This window comes from Lacerta agilis, chromosome 1 (genome assembly GCF_009819535.1).
Source record: "Lacerta agilis isolate rLacAgi1 chromosome 1, rLacAgi1.pri, whole genome shotgun sequence".
Taxonomy (NCBI): domain Eukaryota; kingdom Metazoa; phylum Chordata; class Lepidosauria; order Squamata; family Lacertidae; genus Lacerta; species Lacerta agilis.
The window spans coordinates 84,640,123-84,666,976 of record NC_046312.1 but is presented as its reverse complement, the minus strand read 5'-3'; the positions used below and the strand labels follow the sequence as shown (position 1 = coordinate 84,666,976).

The 26,854-nt window shown below is 45.2% G+C and overlaps 1 protein-coding gene across 13 annotated transcripts in view; it reads right to left on the bottom strand.

The window, feature by feature from the left end:
• TNS1 (tensin 1) overlaps positions 1 to 26,854 on the bottom strand; it is a 286,343-nt gene that overhangs the window by 204,475 nt on the left and 55,014 nt on the right. For 12 of the 13 annotated variants that reach the window (XM_033161337.1, XM_033161327.1, XM_033161376.1 and 9 more), the window contains exon 2: positions 12,534 to 12,648. In XM_033161337.1, the coding sequence (XP_033017228.1) occupies positions 12,534 to 12,648 (115 nt within the window). Of the gene's footprint in view, positions 1 to 12,533; positions 12,649 to 23,918; positions 23,936 to 26,854 lie in introns of those variants that run through there. The other variant, XM_033161408.1, reaches the window with a different exon arrangement.

Here is a 26,854-nt window from a genome sequence, read left to right as displayed (position 1 = left end):
TTGCAGATATTTTTTTTTTTTTTTTGGCTGATGAGTAACTTTGTCAATATGCAAGTGACATATCATCATTTGGCCCATGGTGAATTTCCTGGGTGGCCTTCATTGCTAAACAAGATTTTCACCCTGGCAGGGGGGAAGGGAGGTATGCATATAAGTTTTATTGCTCTGTTGATATTCAATGTGTCACTAGTTGATCTCGAGCTCCACTGGATGAGCACTTAGCAAGGAAGAGGTTCTAATGCACGTAGCTACATCCAACACAAACTTTGCCTTCGCTAAAGAGATCTTGCGTTGTATACACACCAATCTGGCTATAGAGCATTTCAAAGCACATTGTGAACATTTTCTCATAAATCCATATAAGGTACTCCAGAACTGTTGTTGTTACTTTGAAGGTAGGTGTCTGCATGTGTTGGGGCTGAAAAGGAGAGAATAGATTTCCCTAAAGCCATCTCCCTGCACAGCTGAGGGGAGACTTGAGTTTACAGCAGTAGTACTAGACCAGCCATTTAAAATAATAAATCAAAATATAGCTTCATCTTTGGTAAAGAGCCTGTTGTTTATTCATGGTACAGATTATAAGAGAGGGGACGCTTGGTTCTCTACACTATTCCTAATAAATCTTATGGCTATGTACAGTTTTAAAAAAGGCACTCTTGCTGTGTAATTCTTTGCTGGGAATATGGTTTAATACAGAGGCATTGACTTTTATTATAATGGGAATGAATATAGCTGGGTGTCAAGTCGAACTAGCACCTACCTTAACCCAGATTAAGTGCTGCACACCAGCACAGAATTCACCCTAGATGGGGACGTGGCACTGTCGAGGGGCAACATTTCCAGATTTATGCACTGCAAAGTCCCACTCCATTCCCCTTTCCTCCCCAGCCCACCCCTGTGAAGCCCGAAACTCTGGTATGTTGCCAGCAATGCCTTGGGTTGGGTCAAGTTCAATCACCCCAGAGCGGTTTACATTGGCGGCTGCAGCCCTTGCCAGAAACAGCATCTGTTACTTTGATACACAAGACAGCCATTGTTCTTAGCAAGGAAAGGTTACAGGAGCAGGGGATTGCTATACAGGATATGTTACCTTTGCATTTTTAGGCCAAGATTTGAACAGTAGAGAAAACCTGGCCTAGCAGTGAGCAGAAGAGGAGCAGGAGCCAGGGCACTTGGACTCTCCGCAGCCCTCTCCGTCCTTCTCTTAAAAGAGAGAGAGAGAGAGAGAGAGAGAGAGAGAGAGAGAGAGAGAGAGAGAGACTTGGGACAAGAATGCAGCCAAGTCCAGACTTGTTAACTGTACTTTTCTGGGAAGTGGGCTATCAGTATCTGGGCTGATCTACCCCTCCTAACAGTTTTTGAATCTTATCCATGCAACTCTCTTTGTTCTGCTTAGCCTTATCTAAAGTCGATTTATTATACTTCAGTTTGTTCTGCAATGCCTCCCCAATGTTACCACATTATTGCTATAGCACAACAACAATAAAAAGGTAAAGGGACCCCTGACCATTAGGTCCAGTCATTTCTGACTCGGGGGTTGCGGCGCTCATCTTGCGTTACTGTCCGAGGAAGCCGGCGTACAGCTTCCGGGTCATGTGGCCAGCATGACTAAGCCACTTCTGGTGAACCAGAACGGCGCACGAAAACGGCGTTTACCTTTCCACTGGAGCGATACCTATTTATCTATTTGCACTTTGACGTGCTTTCGAACTGCTAGGTGGGCAGGAGCAGGGACTGAGCAACGGGAGCTCACCCCGTCACGGGACAACAACAATAAACCAGAACAATTATGCAATATGCACTGACTGAAAATGAAGCAGTGTGATCGCCCCATGCAGAATAAAAGGGACACCTGGAGGGAATCAAAAGATACGAGATTTGCAGCAGGTAGCAAAACAGACACAAGGGAAGACTCCAAAGGAAATGAGCCTATGATGGCAGCCTTAGCTCTGTTGTTCAGAAGAACTCACTGCTGGTTAACGTCCAAGTCCAATTTAAAGTGCCGGCTCTGACCTTTAAAGCCCTAAGTGATTAGGGGTCAAGTTACCTGCATCCATATGAGCCTGCCCATCTTGCAGGTGCACCACTGGGTACCATCAGGCTTGAGGGAATGTAGAAAAGGGAAGGGTTTTTTCAGCAGTGATCCCTCACCTATGGAACTCCTGCCATAGGAGAGCCAGTGTGGTGTAGTGGTTAAGAGCGGTAGACTCGTTATCTGGGGAACCAGGTTCGCGTCTCCCCTCCTCCACATGCAGCTGCTGGGTGACCTTGGGCTAGTCACACTTCTCTGAAGTCTCTCAGCCCCACTCACCTCACAGAGTGTTTGTTGTGGGGGAGGAAGGGAAAGGAGAATGTTAGCCGCTTTGAGACTCCTTCGGGTAGTGAAAAGCGGGATATCAAATCCAAACTCTTCTTCTTCTTCTTCTTCTCCCAGGAGTTATGTTTGGCTCCTTTCGAGTTTTATTTTAGGTAGGCCCTAAACATACAGTATATATTTTTCAATCCACCTTTGGTTAGGTAAGACAGTAGGGTTTAAAAGCTGGTTTTATTATTGCTGTTGGAATGGTATCTGATGTTAGAGGCTGTCATATATGCTGTTTTCGCTTTGTGCTGCTCTGTTGTTTTTTAAATTTTTTAAAAAAGTTCTAATCTGTAGGTGGTTGTAATTATTTTGTTACAATTTTTTTATTGCAAGTGGGTTTGAAAGGACCTTGGTCCTGAAAAGGGGCCCCATAGTCACTCAAATGAAGGAAATATATAAAAATTTAAAACAATATCAGGTATCTTTTGACAGCTTTGTTTTCAACAAAAATGTATGGATGCAATCCGAACATATGTAAATATTAAAATATCTCTTCCAGTGTTCTTGCCTTTACTTGCAAAATGAGTCAAAGGGTGGGGGACTTCAGGGTCTGGACACTGAGTGTGACAGCCAGCAAATGATTCCAGAGCAATACTTATTCACCCAAATGTCAAATTTTGGCCATAGCATGCATACTTAATCTTGAAAAGCTGAACAGCCCTAGAAAGGGGCACTTCAGTTCCCTGTTCTATATGCAATCTCTCTGTGTATAGGATCCTATATGAACTATCAAGTCATCCTGAGCCTACCTACCAACCTTTTCAGCTGATCAGAAGTGGACAGAGGCCAGTGGATTCCAGTCAATTTCTCTCTCTCTCTCTCTCTCTCTCTCTCTCTCTCTCTCTCTCTCTCACACACACACACACACACACACACACACAAACACCTATCCCCACAAGAATTGCGGAATTTTCACTGAATTCCTTTGTAAAGGCTTATAGCCAAGCCCCCAGCATTCAATTTTTCTCAAATACCTCAGTTGTCAACACAGCCAACTTAATATTTCCAAGTTTCATGACAGAGTAATATGACCGTCATAACTAGAATTATGCAAACCATCAAGCTTCTTTCTTCTTCTGGACTGTTATGGTCTTCAGGCCTGCATAATTCAAAGGAGTTTTTTATTTATTTTGAGAGGCATGTTAATAGGTGTATAATTCTGTTTTGATTAATAAATAGGTGCATCAAATGGCCAGTTGCGACTAGAAATGAACAGGAAGGTTAAAAACCCAAAGCTATTTAGTTTTAACATTTTTATACGGTCTTTCTGAAATAGGTCACCCAAGGCAGTCCACAAATATGCCAAAACCAAATGACACCAAGACAGCCCACCAGCCAAGCAGCATGCAGGATCTCAGTGCTACCCATAAAGCTGTAACACAATGCACTGTGGGGACAATGAAGCCCAGAGCCCGTGCTGTAGTCTCTGGTGCTGGTGCTGGTGCTGGTGCTGTGCACCAACCTATTGCCTAAAAAGTGCAGCAGTGCTGAAGGGTTACATGCACTACATCACTCAGGGTAACTAACAGCTGCTGCAAGACCAGCAGTTTTTCATTGCAAGAAGATTGCCATTGCACAATTGCTTGCAAACTACTCCAACTCAAAAATATCAGGTTGGAAAAGGGTGCTTAATTGAGTGAGGGTTCAGTGAATGATATCTGGGAAAATAAAAGTAAGACATCTTAGTGCTGTGTTTGATCATATCTGGTTTTTCCGACTGCAAGCAGTAGGGTCGAATTTATGACTGCCATTATTAAGCATTTGCTACTATTTGTACTGCTTTGTTTTTACTGCAATTAATTATATGTTTGCGGATTTAACTGTTGTTGCTGTATGCATTATTGGGCACCTGAGTAACCCTAGTGGTTGAAGGTGCAGGATATACATTGAACAAGCAAACAAATGCAATTGTGTCAAGTGCTGCCTTCTGAACTAGATGACTTTTGGGTCCTTTCCAGCCATACAATTTAGTGGAGCATGGCAATAGCATGATAATGATTGGAACTGTGTTATGATAAGATGCAACCATGGCACAACCTCTAGCCTGGCACACACTAGCATGCAGTGTTTGGGTGGCCACTTAAAATGGCACTGTGTTGCAGGTGAGGGCACAGAGCTGTTCCTTATGTCCTATTCTTCATGTACCACTGCTCATCCTGAGAATCTGGCCATTATCTCCAGATTCTCCTAACTTTGGTTAGGAGCAGGAGGAGAGAACAGACTCTATTTAGCAGCTGCCGGTTGCACTGCAGAAAGAGTCAGATAAGGGCTATCCTGTTTCCACTGCAATATTATAGCTTCTCTCTTTCTCCAAGCTACCCAAGAGCCATTCAAAGGGAAGCACATTGAAAGGTTCAGAGAACCCGAATTGCTGAAGAACTGCCAAGAGGTAATCCAAATTCCCCAAAGTGCCAGAGTCCTTAAAGCCAGAGGAGAAGCAGCTCCGTTCCTCTTGAATTCATTTATTCTTGTTTAATTTTAATTGTTTTTCTACAGCATTTTTAGCTGGCATAAAGCTTTACCATTCTTATCTGGAAATGGACAGTAATGGCCTCCTGGGAGTAGAGAAAAGCACTATGGAATTACAAGCATCTGAGAACTTCTCCAGAAACACTTGTGTTTGTTAATATTTTACCCAAATTAAGCTCTCATTCCTGATACAGTCCAGTCGCTTGTAATGCACCTAATGACCAAGAAATGTTTGCAAATAAAACCAGCAGCTATTAGCTCTCCAGCAGAACAGGAAGCAGCAAGTGCTGTTTCGGGTCATATGAGATGCTGACGCATAAATAGGCAAGTTACAGGAAATCAGTGTTGTTTAGCAGGCAAAATACTGGGTTTCAGCTTTTACAAGAATTCAGTTCCTATATCCATGTTCCTAATTTAATAGCTGCACCATCAAGTGATGACTAGCATGTCTCAGTGAGTCAGCTCACATCCAAGACTGCAAATGGAACTTCCATACTACCTCAATCTATCTCAAGACACCCGTCTTTTGAAAACCAGGGGATCCATTTATACATTCATCCACATGTTGAGAAATATGAGTGGTGCACACTCATGTATGAGCCAATCCTTGGTGGGACAAGTCATTGGCCTTCAGCTTCCCCCTTTGTTAAATGTGAGCTCAGGTGACTTTGCAAGCAAAGGTGAAGGGCAAGCAACATTAAAGGTTGTCACACACTTTGCGCAAACCAAAACAAGCCAAAAGGTGGCACAGCACAGAGAAAGAGATGGGAAGGGCCAACACTTGTGCCTAGCTTCAGTAAACCATGGCTTATAAAGTCACAAACGTACACATCAATGCGACACAAAAATAATAGGACTTCTGAGCAATCCAGTTACTTAAAAAGTGAGGCAGACTAGCCACCTTCTCCACCAGTGTTTTCAGATTGCTTGCTTCTGGAGAGTTAACAAAAGCTGGAGAAGACAACCACTTAAAGTTTTGCGTGCCTGCTTCTGGAGCTTTCTCTTATAAACTTCCAGCTGCTGGACTAAGATGGACTTCTCCTGAAAGCTCCCATCATCTTCCACCTCCTCCTCCTCTCCCAACTTCAGCCCCCTTCTCTGCCCCTCTGGAACAGCAGAACTGTCAGAGGCTTTATTTATCTCGGGAGGTAAAGGCTTCCTACTGCTCATGCTCAGAAAATAAGCACAAACAGAAGCTCACAACATAGCAAGTGGGGACCCCTGGTGGAGCCCACTTATGCTCTCCCAAATATTTCTAATTTAATCGATGTGCCACTCAAATTTTGGTTTGCAGAACAAGCCAGACTACATGTACATGCACACATGCATGGTGAGAATATACAATTTCAGCTAGACTTTCTGCAGCAAACATGCCATTAGGTTAAAACATTGAAGTGTCTTCTTTGGGGCTTCCTGGTTAGATGCAAGAGGGGCTGTGGCTGCTCCCTTCCAACTGCAGAAAGGGTAGGACGTGCAAGCGTCATGCAACAGAGGGAGAGAAGCCTGAATCAGCCCAGATTTCCAAGCAAAGACTGGTGGCTTAATCAGCCCTCAGGCATTCTCTGCTGCTGCGCTTGTTTCCTGCCTGAGGGAACACAGGAAGCGGGCATTGTTGAAGTCTCAATAAGCATTTCCTCCTTGTCTGAGACATCGGAAAGAGAACTGTGCACCTGACCAGGTCCGATAAAAAGAACTTGGCTGAACATATGAACACAACTCGCTGCCCAGTGACTTCCACCTGATCTGTATCAGCTGTGTCAGACTGACAGCGTGAGCTGCTGGGGTCTGAAGTGGGCCATCCCATTCCTTCCGGCACATGTGCGCTCTTCTGAGTCACATGCAAGACAGGAAGGTAATAACCTCCCATTCCTGCAGTAACCTTCTGCTCAACTTTACTCATCCATGTTATTTGTGCAGAAAAATCCTTCCCCTCCCAGAGACCATCCTTCTACCAGCGACAAAACCCATTCTGGCTGAGAGTGCAGGAGTGCTAAACAGTTACAGAGCAGTGCACTACACGAATAGGAAACAATCAGAGCTACCTTTAGCTAAACCTGTAACTTGTGGTGGTTTGAATGAATGCCTCCAAGTTTCTTTCTCCTTTCCACCTTAAGACTCTGGTTATTTTTTGAAGAGTTACTAAACTGAAACGCACTGCTTGCTCTGCCCTCCACAGAGACCACCGAGGGGCAGTTCACACAACCATCCTGTGTTCAAAACATGGACAAGTTGTGGAAGTGATTCACCACAAAGTGGCAGCCATGGTTTTGCGCACTATTGCTCAACTCACTTTCAGAAGGTTTGGAGAGGGTGCAAAGTCTAAGACTATGCGATGATGAACCGCTCGCAAGCTGAATGCAACATGAATGTTGTGAGCCCTAAACCAGGCATCCCCAAACTCGGCCTTCCAGATGTTTTGGGACTACAATTCCCATCAACCCTGACCACTGGTCCTGTTAGCTAGGGATGATGGGAGTTGTAGTCCCCAAAACATCTGGAGGGTCGAGTTTGGGGGTACCTGCCCTAAACTATATATAAAACAGTAAAATAAATAAGCAAGTTAAAACTATAAAAAGCAGACTCTTCTACTAAAGCCAAAGGGTTGCGGGGCCTTGGCCGTGAGTCAATTCTTATCCCACCTAACATTTTAAGTTATGTGTTATGTGCAGGAATGTAACAAAAAGCGGGAGGGAAAGCAGAGGCCTTCCAACAGAGGAGGGAACTGTTCCGCCCTAAGCAGGTGGGCTATTTCCCTAAACATTTTCTCCCAATCCTTTATAATAATAAACCCCAGGTGCCCATCTCAGCTCTTTCCAAGCTTGCAGGAAAAGCTCTGCTTGTCTTACTGGGTGAAAGGAAGCCTTTTTATTTTTCAAAATGGACCTGGGTTGGGGTTTTGACAGAGCCAGGGGTAGGGCTTTGGTGTTAAGGCGTGTTTTCACGCATGGAGCAAAAACAAGGAGGCTAAGAGAATACATTTAGCTGGAAAGCTCTCTTTGTGGGGCGCACACAGATCCTGATTTAGGCTAAAAATCAGTCAAGAGCAGATTTCAAAGGCGCCAGAAGGCAGGGAAGGGGGGAGAAGAATTGTGTGCTGTCAGTGTTCACTCAATTAGCATTTCAAACATGGCAGCAACATCCTAAGCAAATATAATTAAAGTGTGCTCTGGAAGGGATGTTTATTTTAAGGGGCTACTAAATACGATGGGGTGTGTGTGTGTGTGTGTGTGTGTGTGTATTTGATGAAACACAGTAGGTCAATTCACATCCCAGCTCTTTCCTAGAAAGTGCCGCCAGATCTTTAACATTCATTGCTTCTATTTTAAATGTGTGTGATATGTTCCAACTTGTACAGCTAGCCTGGACTGTATGAGAGCCCAGATGAAGGCTAGGGGGTATCACATACTTGTTCTTGAAAGAGTGTTAAAAACAGAAGCAGCAAACGTTAAAAGAGCTGTAGTGAATTATTAAGAGTGAGAATTAGCCTATGGCAGGGATGGGAAACCCCATGTTCTAGGGGCAAATATGGCCCTCCAGGCCTCTCTGTCTGGCCCTTTGAACTCTCCCCAAGCCACACCTCTAGCAGGTCTTGCTTCCTGCCCAAAATGTTCTGCCTGACTAGAATGTGTCCCTGAAATTTGATAATGTCTCTTGTTTTCCTGTATGGAGGACAGAAAGGTATATGTAAGAGAAAACAGCTTATTATACAAAGGAAGGAGTGTGTGGATTGTTAGGGGAGGGATAGTACCTCTGATGAGGGGGGGACACTGTGTTCCTTCTGGGGTAGTTTGTCCACCTTTGGTCCCTACCCTGGTCTTAGCTATCACCTGTGACTCCTAGAAGCTATCAGCATGTGACAGCAGCCAGACCCCAGGAAGCATCTTCAACTGGCTGACTAAACCAGGTGAGCGTGGCCAATGGGTCTTAAACCCTCAGGAGGTTAGGGACTTCCCCTGCATGTGAAAACAGGCTCCGGTAGATTGAGTGGATGAGACCAATAGTGGGTCCAACAGTCAAGAAGGCAGTTTCTGCATGTGCTGTAGTGAGGGGCAGTGAGGGGGCTCATCGCCTGGGAAGGTGAGGGGCAGATGGGGCTCATCGCCTGGGAAGGTAGCTCATCTAGGAGAAGGAAAACTCTAATCCTAAACCTCCGCTGCCTTGCAGCTATACACATTTGTGAGATGGGCTTAAGGAGTAAGCTCCAAGGAAAAATCTGTACCAGCTGCCTTGCAGGACATCTTGGGGAGAAGAAAGGGATAAGGAGCAAACGTGGTCCCTTCCAACTCTACAATTCTATGAATCTATGGAGCCCCCAAGGACGTTGGATGGAGCCTTGTACACCTCCTTCCAGCAACTGCTGTAGCCAAGCTGGTGCCAAATGTATTATTCTGCTTTTTTTGGAGCACATCAACAAGTCAAGAGGGTGGTCATGTTGTTCATACACCCTGGAAAAGTCACTCAGGTGCTGCTAACACAGCAAAAACAACATAGGAGGCAGCAGCTACGAGTTACCAGTCTCTGCAGCCACAGCGGGTGCTGTGATTCTTCAGCAGTTTGACTTCATCCCCAGAGGGGCACCCCATTGTCTTACGAGGCAGACAGATGCCAACAAAAATGCAAAGCTAAGAATCACATTCATTGCACCGCCCACTTTTGCCTCTAGCTCTGCTCACCACTGGCATCTGGCCCTTGGAAGGATACCCAGAAAGGAATGCGGCCCTCAGGCTGAAACGGGTTCCACACTCCTGACATGCTGCATGCCACCCACCACAGGCCTATCTCATTCAGTGTGTTCTAGAACATAACAGTGAATTATCAGAGGCTAGAATGTTCAAAGTCTAAAAGTCATTTACCAAAATCTCCACATAGCCTACAAGCATAGAGTACTTTCCCAGCTCAGCTACTTCCTCCCCTTCCCAACAACCAACCAGGCAACCAGCATGTCTCCATCCTCTGCTTCTTGCCACTCACCTGTCACCTTGAACTACACTGCTTCCTTCCCCAGCCCAACCCATGTTCCCCTGTGACTACATATGTTTGAAATCCAAAGAGTCCACTTCACTGCTACTGCAGCCAGCACTTCATCCTCTGCTCCAGGGGTCATGGGAAAACTCGTTCTTCAGCAGTCCCCTAAGCATGTAAAGCCCACAAGGAGCTGCTTTTTGCAGCTCTGCTTCCATCGACAGTTGACATGCTCAGATGTTATGTTTGGCTCACAAGACTAAGAGTGGGTGCCCCCCTCTTGTACCATAAGAGCTGGTCCACATGTTACAAGGAAGCAGAACAAGGGTGCGTCTTGCATGAGATCCGAGAGTCCCAAAGTGCAGGTGAGGAAGGAGCATGAATCACTCACATTTCCTCTTTTGCCATCTTTTTTGCAATAGATAACGTGGCTCTGAAGGAAATACCCTACCAGCAAACTGTGACTTTGCATGGGGATATCTTCACCACTCTCTGTACTAAGCTGCAAAACTCTCAAGGAACAGCCTGGAGTACAGGATACAAGTGCTTAAACCTGCAGCTACAGGACTTGCCTGCAATAATTCTTTTTGGGGTCATGACTGCAGAATTCCAAAGCATGTTCTTCTATCTATTGGGCATGATAAAAGCTGAAGTCGCTGCCAGCAGATGAGGACCTAATACCAAATCATTATAAATGCAACACTGAAACATGAAAATCTATTACTTACAAAGGCAACCCATCACATTTTAAAGTGCTTACCCTTATTTACCAAGCCCATACTCCATGTCATACCAGTTCAGCAATTCCTGGGGTTCACATGAACACACGGCACATGTGTGGGCTAGCAAAGGGGTTAGGGATCTTTTCAAAAATATGTTAGCAGTCACACAGAGCACCTAGATGAGTAAATGCTTTGTGAATAGCAGTTTTATAGTTAAATCTATAAGTATCAGGGAAGCACACATTTCTATACTTTTTGCTAAAAATCACACTCCCATCCTCTTCAAAAGTGTCCAAGTCTGGTCTAGACATTACATCTACCACATGTTTAAGCCCACTGTGTGTTGTTTATGTTCATTTGTAATTCCTACCATGTGCAGCTAGCATGCTGGATCACTTCCACCTCAGAAACCTATTTCCCACATTCCGTGATTGACTGGCATGGCAAAGTTTTCCTATGGGGTTCAGAAAGTTCATATGGCAGCAACATCATGGGAGGGGTGTTTCCAGGACTAAGGTGAAACTGTGAAGCTCCCTTGTTATTTTTGCTACCGGATGCTGCATGTTGTTTTAAGTAATCTTGCTTTATTTATAGTATTGAAATGTGGGGGTTGGGTATGTTATTGTATTTTTGTTTTGCCACGTTATTATGAAATTGTCACTATGGTATTGTTTTGTTATGTTATTATGAAATTGTTGCTGTTGTTATTTTGCTATGTTAATATGGAAATGTTTTTATAGTGTTCATTTGAAATGCAACTCTGCTATGCAGGCTGCTATGTACGGGGGGGGGGGGGTTGTGGAAAAGTGGCAAACAAATAAAATGAAAGAATTAATAAACAAATGAACTGCTGAGTCTCATCATGTATCCATCCAATCAATTGGTGTAAGCGCCAAAGCACCTGAATGTCTGTAGATGAATCTGCACCCATTTTTCTATGGTTGTGCTTGTGCTGTTAACAGACCTGATAGCATGTGGTCCCCGGACTTTGCTTTTAGATTCCTAGCTGTGCCTTTCGGGTTAATTTGCCAATTACCAGAAGTGAATTATGCACCACATTCACAACATATCCAAACCTTCCTGGCAAGGAAATTGAATGGAAATTGTATGAACGTCACCAACATACCTCTTCTGGCACCTTTCCTGCCACAACTGAATGCGGGTACCGGTAATTACCGTAACTGCAATGGTTCAATTTCATTCACACAAAGCTACCATGGAACGAAAAGATGCTAAGTGTGACATCCTGTGGCCAACTGCAAAACTACAGTCAATGAAATACCATTGAGAAGACCTAGGAAGCCTTGGAAACCCCATGAAGCGTTATGGTAAAAAGCATTATCTGCATCATTTCACCTCTGCTCCCGCCTCGCCACTGGCTTCAAAATGACCCACAGGGGCTACAAAATGACTATTTACTTCACAATCACCCCGTGTCAACTTACTGCAGTATTGCCATATGGATGCAGTGTTTAGCCACATAGTGAATTTCAGGGTGCCTATGCTCTCCCATGTATCTACGAGTGTCTGCTCTGTTGCACGGTCAGATACTATAGACAGACAGAATGTGTAACTGACATGGTTACATGCACATGGTAGTAAGTTAGAAGCTCATCACTGACTGAACAGTCATCTGTAGACATCTACTGGAGCTCTAGAACTTCCACATGGTCCCTCCTTCCCACAATTCTAAAATGGGGACATCACTGTTCCTTGCTATATAACTTAAAACTTATCTCTCTGTCTCAGATTTATATCCCACCTTTTTCCCAGGAAGAATGGACCCAGATCTAGATGTGCTTCATTTCAGCAAGATGGTAGCCTCATGTATGTTTAGACAATACTCTTGGACACTGCTTCTTCATTTGGCTGAGGATGGCGAAGATTGTCCAGGGTGCTGCATATTTTGGCCAGTGGCATCATACAGTTTGTTCACCAAACTGAATCAGCTCTCCTTCCCCACCCAACAAACTAGCTATATTTCACAATCCAACCTTTCCACGCCCAGCCTCACTCACCTCGGCAGGTGCTACCCTCCCGGGTAATAGCCTGACGACATATCCCACATGGTTTCACTTTCTTGAAGCTCTTCACTTTGAAGGTGTGGGATGTGGATGCTTCAAGGTCCTCAGGCTGCAGGGAGGAAAGGAAAGAGCAACAGCGCTGTTAAAAGAAGAGTTCTCCATTTCGAAAGCAGTGAATGGATTAAGAAATTACTAAGCAGAGTTTGTGGAGTCCCTGCTTTTATCACCAAGGAGAGCCCATCCACCTCATCTAATGCATGTTGTTATTCTTGCAGCAACTACCCAAGCAGTGACAAAACCTCTCCAGAGAAAGTGAAGCAGTTCTGCCAATACACTATTGAAAGACCTACAGTGGCTCCCAGTACGTTTCCGAGCACAACTCACCCTTATCGTTCAGCCCGGACACTGAAGTCCATCTCCGAGGGCTTTCTGGAGGTTCCCTTACTGCGATAAGTGAGGTTACAGGGAACCAGGCAGAGGGCCTTTTCAGTAGTGGCGCCCGCCCTGTGGAACGCCCTTCCAGCAGATGTCAAGGAAATAAACAACTATATGACATTTAGAAGACATCTGAAGGCAGCCCTGTTTAGGGAAGTTCCACTGATGTTTTAATGTATTTTTAACCTTCTGTTGGAAGCCACCCAGAGTGGCTTGGGAAACCCAGCCAGATGGGCAGGGTAGAAATAATAAATTTATTGTTGTGGTTCTGGTTCTGGATCTAGTTATGCTACCTAAGCCCAGAAAGGGAATATGGCAGCTCCTTGATAATAAAGGGAATTCTCCACATGTCCAGGGACAAACTCCTTTCTGCCAGCCAGGAAATCCACAGAATTACAGTTCTAGAAACTGAATGACATGGGAGATCCAACAGCAGGTCACACATCTCATTTTGCACAAAGAAACACACTGTCCACACAGGAAGGAAGCAAAGGACCCCAAGTGTGTAATGATAGTTTTTACCCTATGTGTGAGGCCCAGTAAGCATTTTCATTCCCTAGCTACCGTATTGTCCCGAATATAAGCCACACTTCTGCCCCCCCCCCCCAAAAAAAAATTCCAACTGTGAAAAGTTAAAGTGTGGCTTATATTTGCAACCTTACAAAAACTAGCTTTTTGATCAGCTGTGAGGTGGTGCACTGTTGCAGGGAGCCATTCAGCTGGTCTGCAGTAGCAGTGGTGCTGGATTTGGCAGAGCTTGGCTGCAGCACTCGGGACCACACGGGCTCCTGGCATGCCACAGAAGCCTATCAGCTGTGAGGCGGCGTTCCCCCAAGCTGAGCAGTGGCTGCTGCCCACGCAAGGTTTCTCCTACACGGCAGTGGTGTCCTACGCACTGCAATCTCCGATCAGCTGTGAGGCAGTTCCTTTACAGCTGGGCAGCAGGCATCTTCCAGTTACTGTATTCGGCAGCGGACGACTACGTGGGCTTCGGTGGTGGGAGTGTGCTTGTTTGGGACGGGTGCTTGTTTTGGGGGGGGTTAATAGTATTTTTATTAAGTTTTCAACAAAAGTAACAAAATAAAAATGAAAAACGGACAGTAACAAGTGCAATAACATCCATAAACAAAGAAAATTATGCATAAAGCAATATCAAATCTATAAAATGGGATTCTCCGAATCCCGTGACTTCCCTCCTCTGGTTCCTTAGTTTTCTTTTTCAACTGCATATCATTTCTACTCCAAATTATTTTTCTGCTTGTTGAGCCCCTTTTGATTTCCGCCCCCAACCCTCCCTGGGCAAGCCTTGTGTGTGTGTTCCTCGTTGTGTGATTGCGCTTCATTGGGCGAGTGCCTTTCGGAATTCTTCCCCCCCCCCAAATTTTAAGGGAGCGGCTTATATTCGGCTGCGGCTTATATTCGGGCCAATACGGTAGTATGCATTTTGCACTCTTGAGCTCAATTTTTTTTAAAATGACACTATGAATTTGTGTTTTATATCTGGGAGTGCAAAATGTGACATATGGAACAGCTCCAAAGAGCCAGCTGGTTTTGAAACATTATGCCATGTAATGTTTTGCTGCTCTTTGGTTTTATTGAAGGCTTTTAATTATCATGTCTTCTTATGGTTCGATGTACGCTGCTCTGGGTACTTCAGCTGAAAGGTTACTCATAAATATCATTCAAAAACAAATGAATGAGATAGTTTTTAAGGACTTCTAGGATCCAACATCAGCAAGCACCAGCCGATGTATAAAGCATATCCTTAAAGTGCAGGAAAATTGCTTCCCTGTGATTGGAGAGAAGCTGGGGGGGGGGGAGCCAAACTAGATGGGGTGAGGTGGCTGATTCTTCACATGCCTCCCCCTTCAGAAATAAAATGCACGTGAGACTAATGCTAACATCAAAAGGGGCACACAAGTGTGGGGAGCTGATTGCTCCCTCCCACACACACACACACACACACACACACTTACCCCCACACACTCTGCTGCTCTCAGGCATTTTTCTCCCAGTCCAGCTTCAGCACTTGAAAGGGGACACATTGGGGAGAGAAGCACTCAGAGCCACAGAGTGAGGAGAGGTATAGTAGGGAAAGGTTCAGCCAGTGTGGTGTAGTGGTTAAGAGCGGTAGACTCGTAATCTGGTGAACCGGGTTCGCGTCTCCGCTCCTCCACATGCAGCTGCCGGGTGACCTTGGGCTAGTCACACTTCTTTGAAATCTCTCAGCCCCACTCACCTCACAAAGTGTTTGTTGTGGGGGAGGAAGGGAAAGGAGAATGTTAGGCGCTTTGATACTCCTTCAGGTAGTGATAAAGCAGGATATCAAATCCAAACTCCTCCTCCTCTTCTTCTTCTCCCTTCACCCATTACCATAGCTGTCAACCCTCCCTGCTGTTTCCCAATGCTATAGTAAGGGAATTTCCCACAAAAAAAGGAAAAGGTTGACAGCTATGCGGCCATTACGTGTCATGTTTTATTGTGAAAAACCGGATCCGCCCCCATATGTGAACAGGGAAGGGACATAAAAATGAACACAGATCTCCCTCCGGCATATACTTTGGGCTCCTCCAGACAAGCTGTTCATTGATTCTGATTTGTTTCCATTTTGTCATGTCTTTCTTGAGCATTCATTTTTTTTTTTGCATGTATCAAAGTTACACATCTTCCCATTTGTTGTTTATTCAACCCACACTTTCCAGTGCATTTGCCCATTGCTTTCCAAACTGCAAAATGTCTATTTTTAAAAAAGTGTGTGTTTGCTGCACCACTGCGCAAACCTAAATTTCTCACATGTGTTTGAATTTCTGCTGGAAAATACTGATCCCCTGGAGGCAGCCTTTGGTTCTTAGACCACATGTGCACCCCATGTTTAAAGCACTATTATACCACTTTAGCAAATAATTATGGGAAGTGTAGTTTGTTAAGGATATGGAGAGTTGTTAAGAGACACCTATTTCCTTCACTGGGATACAATCCCGAAAGTTCCCTGGGAACAGGGATTGATTGGTAAACCATTCAGGTATCTGTACCTCTGTTAAGAGAACAGGGGTTTCCTACAACTCTCAGTACCCTCAACAAACTACAGTTCCCAAGATTCTTTGGGGAAAGCAGTGACTGTTAAAGTAGTATTACACTGCTTTAAATGTATAGTGCAGACGGGGCCTCAGACTAAGGATTATCACTTTAAAGGTTCATTTCTTCACTGCACCACTGGGTGCCAGTCTCCGTTGCTAATCCACCAGCAAAGCAGGTTCTGGGTCAGATGTTGCCTCAAACATCCTAGGGACAGCCACTGAAGGAAGAACCTTGCTAGCTTTTCTTGCAGACACTTGGGTTGCATCAACATCCTACCTACTAGCAAGTGGGCTCTGGGTTACTCTAAAAGCATCTGTCAGACAGCGAGCCATTTTAGTGAGATGCCTGGATATAGTTAGAAGTGAAGCAATGCAGGGAGGGGGGAAGAGGGGGGAAATTATTGTGCTAATTTCTCCAAGCTCAAATTAATTTGCCAACATTCACATTTATATTTTCCTAGCTTTTCTCACCATGATACTACTTGAATTAAGGATTGGGGACAAACTGTACAAGTATTTCATTTGTTGGGGGGGTTGGGGGGGAGTATCCGTGAGTCACACTTTTAAGAGGAAAAAATGAAAGAGTAAATATTCAACATGCATATAAATTTTGAAATGTTTTGAAATTTTTGAAAAAAAATTCAAAATTCATCTGCGCAAAATTTCAACACTAGTTACAATGGCACACGGTAAAGGAGGGAAATCCCACTGTGTGTATTAAGAGAAAAAGGGTGCACAGACATCCCATCAGCTCTGTTCCTATTTGGATATCATCCCTTACTCCAGTGCAGCCTTCCGTGTGCACTGCACACACATCTAGATGCACAATCCCATCAATAGTACTACTATACATATCCCAGTTGTCCTACTGAACTGGTTAGGCACAACTTTTAATATGAATAGTAGTGCCCATCTGCATCTAGGGGGCACCTGTTATGCGTGACTAGCTGCCTGCAATGACTGGTGGACTGAGGCTCCTGTCAGCTACTCTCGACTCAGCCAAAGCATGAGACTTTGTTTTTACACTTCAGAGACAAAAGCAAACTAATTGTAGAGCTGGGTGGGCCTGAGTGTAAAGACCATGTTGGCTTAAAGAGACCAGCCCTTGCTTCCACAACAGAACACAAAGTCCCTTCTTTCCTCCTAACCACAGGTTTCCAAACGATGCTGTGGACAAGCTACCACAAATGAAAAACAAATGTATCCCAGGGTATATCTGTGTAAGTGTATGCTAAAAGAATTGTTGTTAAAATTTACTTTTTGTGTCTTGTCAGAAAAGACTTCAATGCATGCATCTCGGATGCTGAAAGATCAGACTCACAGTCTCAGCCAGGCAAAACCCCCTTGGTAGTGTTGCCTAATGTAGAAGTTTCACAGGCACACCAAAATATCCATAGTTTCACAGCATCTGTACCATGATCCTTTAGTAGCCACGTGTTGCAAATGGCCATAGCTCACTGGCAGAGCATCTTGCTTTGCGCACAGAAAGAATCAAGATTCAATCTGCAGCATCTTTGGGCAGGGCTGTTACAGACCCGACCCCCCCCCCCCCCGGAATACCAGAGACCTGTTGCCCATGGATGTAGCCAAGGAGGGGGCAGCTGCCCCCCCCCCCGATCACTGTAAAACAATAGAAATACTTAACTAACTGACCAATCATGTCGGTTCTGCCCCCCCCCCAACAAAAATCCTGGCTATGCCCATGCTGCTGCCTGTCAGTGTAGGGAGTAAGGAGCTAGCTGGACCACAGTCCTGGCTCAGAATAATTTCAAGATGAAGGGTTATATTGGTCTCACCACACCCACACCAAACCCCACCACTCACAAGTCATTTACTTCTTGTCTCCTCCCAACAAGAGGCCATGTGTAGCCATTTTAATTCTCCCCCTGACATAGAGATGGAAAGCCTGCCTCCTCTCAGGCTCCAAGGTTATGGAAGGAAGAGGGGGCCGTCATGCTGAGCCAGCATCCTTCTGTGACTGGATGGAAAGGAAATCAATCCCCAGTTCCCTCCGTCACCCACCCTCAAGGGAATCGGGAACACCTGAGGTAAAACTATTAGGGCACCAGCTGTCTCCTTCCAGTGTCCTCTCCTACCTTCCTCCAGCTTCAGAAGGCTGAGCTGCCCTCTGCTTGGCAGCAAACCCTTTTAACGTCCAACAATCCAACGCTACATACCCATTTCCTCCATTGACAGACTTGGACCATTCTTGGGTGAACGTTCCCTGGGCCCCTTGGAAAGTTGGGAGGGCGAATGCTGGTTGATTCAATGCCACAGAGAGCCAGAGCCTCAGTGATGGAATGCATCATCCTGCTGCACAGAGAAGTTATAGCTCATCCTTCCCCAACCTGCTGCCTTCTAGATGCTGTGGAATGCAACTCCCATCATCCCTAACATCACCCATGCTAGTTTGGGCTGTGGCCCCAAATGAAAGGTTGGGGAAGGGTGCTCTAGTTAAGTTTTAAAAACCCCTCAATATTTATTCTTCGGGAAATACTTCTAGTCTGCAAAAACGTTTTGGGGTCTTGGCTGTGTCTAATCTCACAATGCCACGATTGGAGTGGCAAAGCTGGGATGGAGAGAAAGATCCTGCCCTGTCCAAAGGCAACATAATGAATCCATGGCAGAGGTGAGTTTCTAGACCAAAGTCCAGCTTCATTCATTGAACTGCACTAATCCTCATCACCCCACACTTGCTTAGCTCCCTGGACTACCAGAACAGAAGGAAACCATTAACACTCTTCCTCTTTCAAGCACCCCCTCAAGCAATCCTTTCCCCCGTGTACCAACCCAGAGAACTCTGCACATCAAAAGTTCTTCTGATGCCGGTCTGCTTTGACCGTCACACACCCAAGCTCATTCTCCATACAGGCCAAGTTACAAATTTTTGTAGGCTCCTACAAAATTGCATATTTATGGTAGCATCCTCCCTGCGCCATGCTAATTTACGTCGGTGATTTCAGAGTTCTTAACTTGGACTTCTCCCACAATCGATAATTTTGAAGTGAATCACCACTTCACTCTGGAGGCACTTCTTTGGAAGCGCAGAAAAGATACATCCTTTTAAACTGCTTTTTGATCATCCTGAGTATGTGAACACAAAGGGAGGAGGCTTGAATTGCATTAAATATGTTCATTTCATCTAGCGCTTTGATTATGCTAAGTGATAAAGTAAAACTACGCACCAATTTTCTCCGCATCGTTCAAGCTCTCAAAAAACCTCAAGGGGTGGGGGAGGTTGTGCACCCAACACTTTCCACCATGAATGCTAAATCTTAGTCCAAATCTCCCTGCTAAAAGAAAGTTACTTGAACATGAGTTCCCTCTACTCAGATGACCTCCTTTCCTTCCTTCCCCAACCAACTCTCACTCCCAGCGTCAAGGGAGAGTTGAGTGGGGGAGGGATGGCTGTTTATTTAATTTGCACATGAAGAATGAAGTATTGTCAGGCTGATAAACTCTATGTCTGGATACCAGACTGCAGATACATTCCCCCTTTCAGAAGTGTCTCTCCCTCCCTCCCTCTCCATCTCTCTTACAACACTGCTGCATCCACCAGATGCTGCCACTACTCTGTATTACTATTACCACTTCTGCTGATGCTATTTTTATGTTTAATGTGTTTTTATTTTTTTAAAGAAAAAGAAAAACTATTTAAAAACACCCAGCACTGAACAAAGAGCTATGGCATGGGACTTTAGAAGGCTAAAACTTGGAGACTGGAGTCCCAGGTTTAAAACCAACAAGGATACAGCAAAGGAAGCAGCCACAACCTTTGTTGAAATGCTCCAGGCCTTTTAATCTGCCCCATCACCTCACCCTATTGAAGCATTGCAAGACTCCCGGTATGTTGCACAGCAAGCAGGGGAAGGGTAGAGAGAATGGGCAAAAGGACCAGGTAGGTACCAGTGGGACCAATGAAGGCTGGTCTATTAGGACAAATCAAGTACTGCCCCACTAATCTCAGTCTGTCCAAGCAAGCTCCCACTTGCCTACCTTCTTACTTATGACCAGTCCAGGAAGTGGCACAATCAGCTTGCTCCTCCTCAGTCTCTTGTAGAACTCATCAGAGGATGGAGACTAAACTAGAATTAGTCATCTCTGCTTGTCCTTAGCTCTGGCTCCACCTACTGTTGGCCCTCCTGCCTTCCTCTCCACCAAAACCAATGGGATTCCTAATGGGCGCAAGCTCTAATATATAGAGTGATCTCATTAAGCACTGGGTGGAAGGAACATTGAATGAGAAAGGGCACAGGGAATGAGCCATCAGCAGGCATCACAGTACAATTTTTTTTTCTGCCAGAGAGTGGCTGGGAGGTCATGTGGTGCCTCTGGGCAATCAAAAAGTACAACCAGGTGACTGAGCTGTCCCTCATAAGAAAAGATGGAGACATTTAATATGAAATGTAACTTTTGACTTAATTCCGTTACCTATGGGAGGTGTTTTCTGGAGTCTGCCTTAATATTGCTTTCCTTGAGTTACGTAGTAACTGAATGAGAGAGTCTACTTGCATTAGATGAGGAAGGTTCTGGGGACTTAATTCAGATTATGCCCTTGCAGCAACTACTGTGGTGAGGCGCATTTGGCTGGAACCACTAGGACTTCCCCTGATAAAAGACTTAGCTTGAATTACTGTATCCTTCTCTGATTCCTTGCAACAACACCAGGCTCATTGATCAGAACAAAACCAAAATAAGCACCTAACTCCAGGCCATGTGCAAAGTGTCAGCTGCACTGAGCTTCTCAGAAGCAGGGATCATATCATGTTTTCTCACATCCCACTAGAAGCAGCTACTGTGGAGGACCATGCACAACATAACAATGTTGCATCAAAGGCATATGTGAAGTCACACATTACGAGAAAATATGAGAGAACATGACTTTCAGCAGCCATCTCATATGTAGCTTGGCCCAGAACTAAAAGTGATAGGCATCTTGTTTTCAAGGATGCCTTATTTTAGAAGGGCTGCTACTCTAGAGCCTGTGGGAGGGTAGGAATAGCAGTGGTGATTCCCAGAGGCAGCCCTTCCAGATTGCCTAGTCTAGCCATCAGCAGTGCGACAATGAAGCAATTCCATTTGCTAAATTTGGCCAGAGAGCAGCCAGTCAGCAGGCAGAAATAGTGCAGCCTTTCTTTCCTCTGTTCAGAACTAATCACAAGTGGCCATAAGCAACATCTCTCCCATTGAGAGATGGGCAGGTCAGTCTATCACCAGACTGTGTCGGTTTTGCATGCTTTCAATCATAGCTCACTCTTGTTTTCCATCTCTTTTGAAAAACACAGCAAAAAACTTCATCTAAATTGCACCCGCTAAAATATGCATTTTTGTATGCATTTTTCTTCAAGGCACACATTTGTATATGCATTTTCTTGTGCTTTTGGGGTTTATTTTTAGCTGAGAAGTGCACTGCAAAATCCAAAGACCAAGTGCAGATACCACAACTTAGCCCTGAGATTAGACCAATTTACTTAAAAATGTGGACCAAACAGAACTCTCCGGCATTCCTATACTTCAAGAATCCAAAACCTCTCAATATACCCAACAACAGTTCCTCATCCAAAGTCATTGCAACTCCATTCAGAAGTTGTGGGGAGGAGACTTAATTTCTGCTCTTACAACTTCTTCTCTCTTTTTTTTGCTTTTAATAATAACGATAACGATAAAAGATTAGTTCTGGAAGCACTGCTGGGAATGACAAAAGAAAACAAGGAAGGTAAGAGGAGACCTGGGCTCCCTTCCTTTCCACCAAACATTTGGAATAAGATTATGTTGCTGCATTATCAGTCAGCAGACAGTCGAACTGACTGGAGTCTGACCCCAAACATGAAGGATGAAGGAGGCACCGTTTGTGTGTTGTTTTCTTATGCCACAAACCTGGATGTTTTATGATACAGGTCCCACGAGAGTCCGGCCTACAGGCTTCCCACACCCCAGCCCCCTAAATGGCTTTGGGGCCTTTTATATTTGATGGTCCCCATAGAGAAATTAGGGCACTGTTGCTGAGTTAAAGACAATCAGGCCAGTCTGCTCCCCCTCTCCTGCCCGCCTCATCGCTCCACACCTCATGCCTTAACGATACCCAGCTGTTTGCACAAGCTGGGCTGGCAAGGAAGTTCCCAGACCTTGACCCTCAACCTCCTCAGTTCATGTTGGCTCCAAAGGGGCTGTGGCAGGAAAAAAAAGCCCCCTCTCTTTCCCCAATTCCCTCCCCTCCCCCTGGCAGGGGGAGCGGGGAGGCAGCAACTCATGAGCCAGGTCACATGAGCCTCATGGGGTTACAAGGGGGCAGCCAGTGGCGAACGAAGGATCCAGAGATACATAGGGGAGAGGAGATTAAACTTGGACTTTTTCCCAACTATGAAGTTGTCAGTGTAAAACTAAATCTCCCCTCTTCCATGGTGACTCAAGACCTAATTAGATTAGCATCTTTGTTGAGCAGCACTCAGGCACTCAATGAGGCCACTGCATGGCTCTTGAGAGGAAACGGCGCAGCTGCTTCAGACAAGGGGATGTTTTGCTTGGGGATGCAAACATTATTTAGGGTGTCACGAACACTTCTTCATCTGCACACACACACACCCGCTTTTAGAAAATAAAATAAAATAACCCCCCCTCAAGAAAACCCTCATCTACTGTCGTTTCTTAATGTGTCTCAGAATTACAGATACGGTCACAAAAACGTGAATTGAAATTGTGTGTACGTGCAAAAATGTATAAATATATATAGACACATAGAGAGAGAGAGAGAGAGAGAGAGAGAGAGAGAGAGAGAGGCCGGCCTGTATTGAGTCGTCAAGTGAGCTAAGCAGAGGTTCTCAAGTGCCATCACCGTGAGCCTCCCTAAGTCAAGAAAAGAATCCTCAGCAAATGGAAACAAGGCCTTACCAGACCACTCGCCTGACAGAGTTCTCGCTCAGAACAGAAATGGATGAAAACCCCACACAGACACACACGTACACAGCACTGCTAAGAAAGAAGGCATGAGAAAGAAAAGGACAGGGGTGGGGAATGCTCTGTACTCTCTCCCAACACTAAATTTCACACGCACAGCCTTCTTGGTGGGATGGGAGTAAGAGGTACATGTGGAACTTTGCCTTTTGGCCACATAATGACAAATGCTGGGTGTGATGAAGGGATCCCTCAACTCCCAAACAGACTCAGTCCCCACATTCATAAGGACTATGGAAGCTGCTCTCAGTCAGATGATGGGAGAGGGTAGGTATTCTAAAATGGATGCTGTCTACCTGAGAAACCTGGGCGATTCTTCCACCTTGACTTTGAAAGGGACCAAAAGGTAATCTAATTCAATATCCTGCAAGAAAGACAGAGCTATGCGGTAATGACCTGATCCAGCACTTTACCTGAGTGCCCTAATTCCTAAGAAGGACTGTGACTTAAGTGAATTCATTCTATATAATGATATACTGTAATGGAAGATGGCCAGGGTAATGTTCAGACAAAATTAGTTAAACTACTGAGGTATAGCATGAGCCTTAAAAAGGATGAGAGCTATTCAGTTTAAGAGAAGCTTAGAGTGGTAAAAGGAGCTGGTTGCACTCTAGATGTGCGACATGACAAACAAATGTGCAAAAGTGGATGTCATTAAGCCCCATCATTGTATTTGCCTTTTATGCTGCAGTTGTTCTGCCAACAAAATGGGTTAAAGGACCATGTTCCAGTTCCTCTACTACTGGATAAAGCAGCGTTAGCTAAGTGAAAATCTTCATGGGTACTGTGAGCCTAGAATAAAGACTCATCCTGTAACTGGAGAGTTTAGTTCTGCAGGTAGGATACCTAGTGTGGTGGAATCCTCCTCGCAAAGACACACACAGAAAAAGATTCAGATAAGGGTTGGACCACTTACCAGAACACATCTCTGAACCCTTCCCAGGAAGGACAAGACCAATCCCCCTTTCTTCTTCCCTCAGTGGGGCAGAGAAGTGCCCACAGGGCCTCTCTCCAGCTTGTTGATGCTGTGCTATTTTATTCCAGGTCAGCCACTCCCAAGATCTGCCCAAAACCATGGACTTTGCACTGCTTTAGTATAAACAACAGGATTGCAATCAGACAGCTTAGAGGCCCAACAAGACTGGGAACCTAGCAGTTATCCTGAGATTACCCAGAGACATGCTATTTTCCCCTGACAAGAAAAGGGTGGAGACCCACCGTGCTGTTTGCAGTATCCAAGCTCTCCCCTCAGAATCCCACAGCTTCCTTTTAGGAACCAGGGGCCATTCAAAGGGGACACTGAGAATAGGTTTAGCTGGAGCACACAGGCCAAAGGCTTTAGACACAAGGAAAGGACTAGAACTGAGATTTAGGGCTGACTCTTCACTGGAAACCTAAGCTGAAGGAAAGATTCCAACACAAATATTTGAGAAACCAAAGCTGGGCTGGGGGGTTGAGGGGGGAGAGTATATATTGGCTACACATCCATGCTGCGTCCAGCTGCGGACAAAGTTCCTGGCAACCACATTTACGGATTCAATCACCGCTTGGTGATTTAACCCTGTTTTATAGCTACACAGAGAGTTCAAAGCTAGGGGGAGTTATCAGAATGAGAAGTCACAGGGAAAAAATACAAACCCAAATGAAATCCTGATTGTGAACACACAGACACAAATACACATGCTACAATGCAATGTAAGATTAAGGCCATTCCCAAACAACACCCCTGTCCCCTCTAATTGCTTCTTATTGTGGGCATTAAAACAGCACATCATCCAATAATAGTGAGAATATATCCCAGTCTGGAAGTTGTGTGGGTAGCTGGATAATACTTGGAAAGGGATTTCACTGGGGGAAGGAAATGCACCTCAGTGCTGAAGAGCCGGAGTGGAATTAATATAAAGGAGGGAAGGAACAGAAGAAAGGAATACCAGTACAAGGTCATTCATTTATAACAGTTTTCAATGGTATGGAAGGCAGAAGAGATACCCATGATGCTGCCACAATTATGACATCACACTCTGCACATCCACAATCTGGACAGCCACAATTTCCATTATAGGTGGAACTTCCAGGGAGCAAGCAGTAACTGGTTTGTTACTGAGAATGCAATTCCTTGTGCAAAATGTGATTCCTGGGAATGGATGCACTAACTGGGAAGACTGCCATCTGCGTCCTGTGCCAGGAATGAAGAAATGCCTCTGCATTCCCTGTGCAAAACCAACACTGTCTTGAAAACCTCTGAAAAGATATTCCACCCTGGATAGCAACATTGGGAAGGTAGCCCTTAGAAAAGGCCCTCTCGTCTCCCAGATATGCCCATTTTCCCCCAGGGCATTTTGTTCCCATACAGAGCAGAGAAGGACACACACAGCACACAGCTGCACAAATCTTGGAGGGCAGTCAAATGTGAGTTGCTTTCTAATCAGAATCTCGGGCAGAAAGAGGAGGGGACCCCAGTCTATGTGCGCCCTTGTCCTCCTCGTATCCCTTTGCTTCCAAGTCAAGGCAAAACAATCTCTGAGACCCCCCAAAGCAAGTCTGCATTCCCTCACCCCACCTCACGGCAATGATAGGCAATGGGGGTGGGTGGAGGGAGGGGGGATTAGCCTGTTTTGTTTCCAGACCGTTTCCTCTGTTCCTCCAGAGTTGGCCCCAGACATCACATTACATCAGAGCAAATAAAGATAGAGACTGCTCCTTTCAGGCTAAGTTGGAGGGGGGCGGTGGGGGGGCGTGGATGGGTGAGTAGAGAGAAACCAGACTGAGTGCTTGCATGCAAGTTCCCCTCCACCAACACTCCCCACATTTGTAACCTCAGAATGGGGAAAATGGGGTACAAATGTGCTCAATCAGGAAAGTTTAATAGGTTACAGGAAGAGGAACATGTGATGTTGCCTTATATCAGCTGAGAACACTGGTGCTTCCAGCTCAGCTTTAATCAGGCACCCCCAAACTCAGCCCTCCAACTGATTTGGGACTACAACTCCCATCATCCATAGCTACCAGGACCAGTGGTCAGGGACGATGGGAATTGTAGTCCCAAAAGAGCCAGAGGGCCGAGTTTGGGGAATGCCTGGTCTCGACTGACTGCCAGTGGCTCTCCAGGGTTTCAGACAAGGAACATTCCCAGCCCTACTGTGAGATGCTGGGGACAGAACCCGGGACCTTTTGGGTGCAAAGCAGATTCTCTAATTACTGAGATTTGGCTCTTCCCATAGGTGGGAGAAAGGTGCTGTTAGCACCCCTGGCATTGCACTGTTTTGTCACAAGGCTCTTCACCCAACTGCAGACAGCAATCAGAGGGGGAACTCTCTTTCAAGGCCACCAACACGGTACATCACAGAGGTTGCGTGCAGTACAGGCAAGGACCTTTTCCCCCAGCTGCCAAGAGGGAAAGAGCAAACATGGTGAATTGAATGCCATCAACTAGAGAAGCAGCTGAAGGCAGAAGGGGCAAGAGGTCTTCTCCAGTGACCTGTATGATTCAATCAGGAAAATATCCTAGGGGAGAACATACCCTGAATTGTCTGTCTTCCCTCTTTCTATCCACAGAAACATTAAAAGGAAGGAGAATTCCAATTTAAATATTTGCATACAAGCTAGCACTAGAAGATTTTTCTTCAAAACTTCCTATCCCATCCCATCCCATCCCAACTTATTTATATAGTCTAGCCAAGGAATAAGAACACAGAAGAGGACTTCGTTGCTTTGCTGAATAAGTTTGATAACATGACTGCAGTCCAAACCAGAGGTTCAGACCAAATATGCACAGTCAATTTGATCCCCCACAATGGTTCGATTTGAATACATTTACAGCAGCTGATCATGAGAATGCATCCCTATGCACTA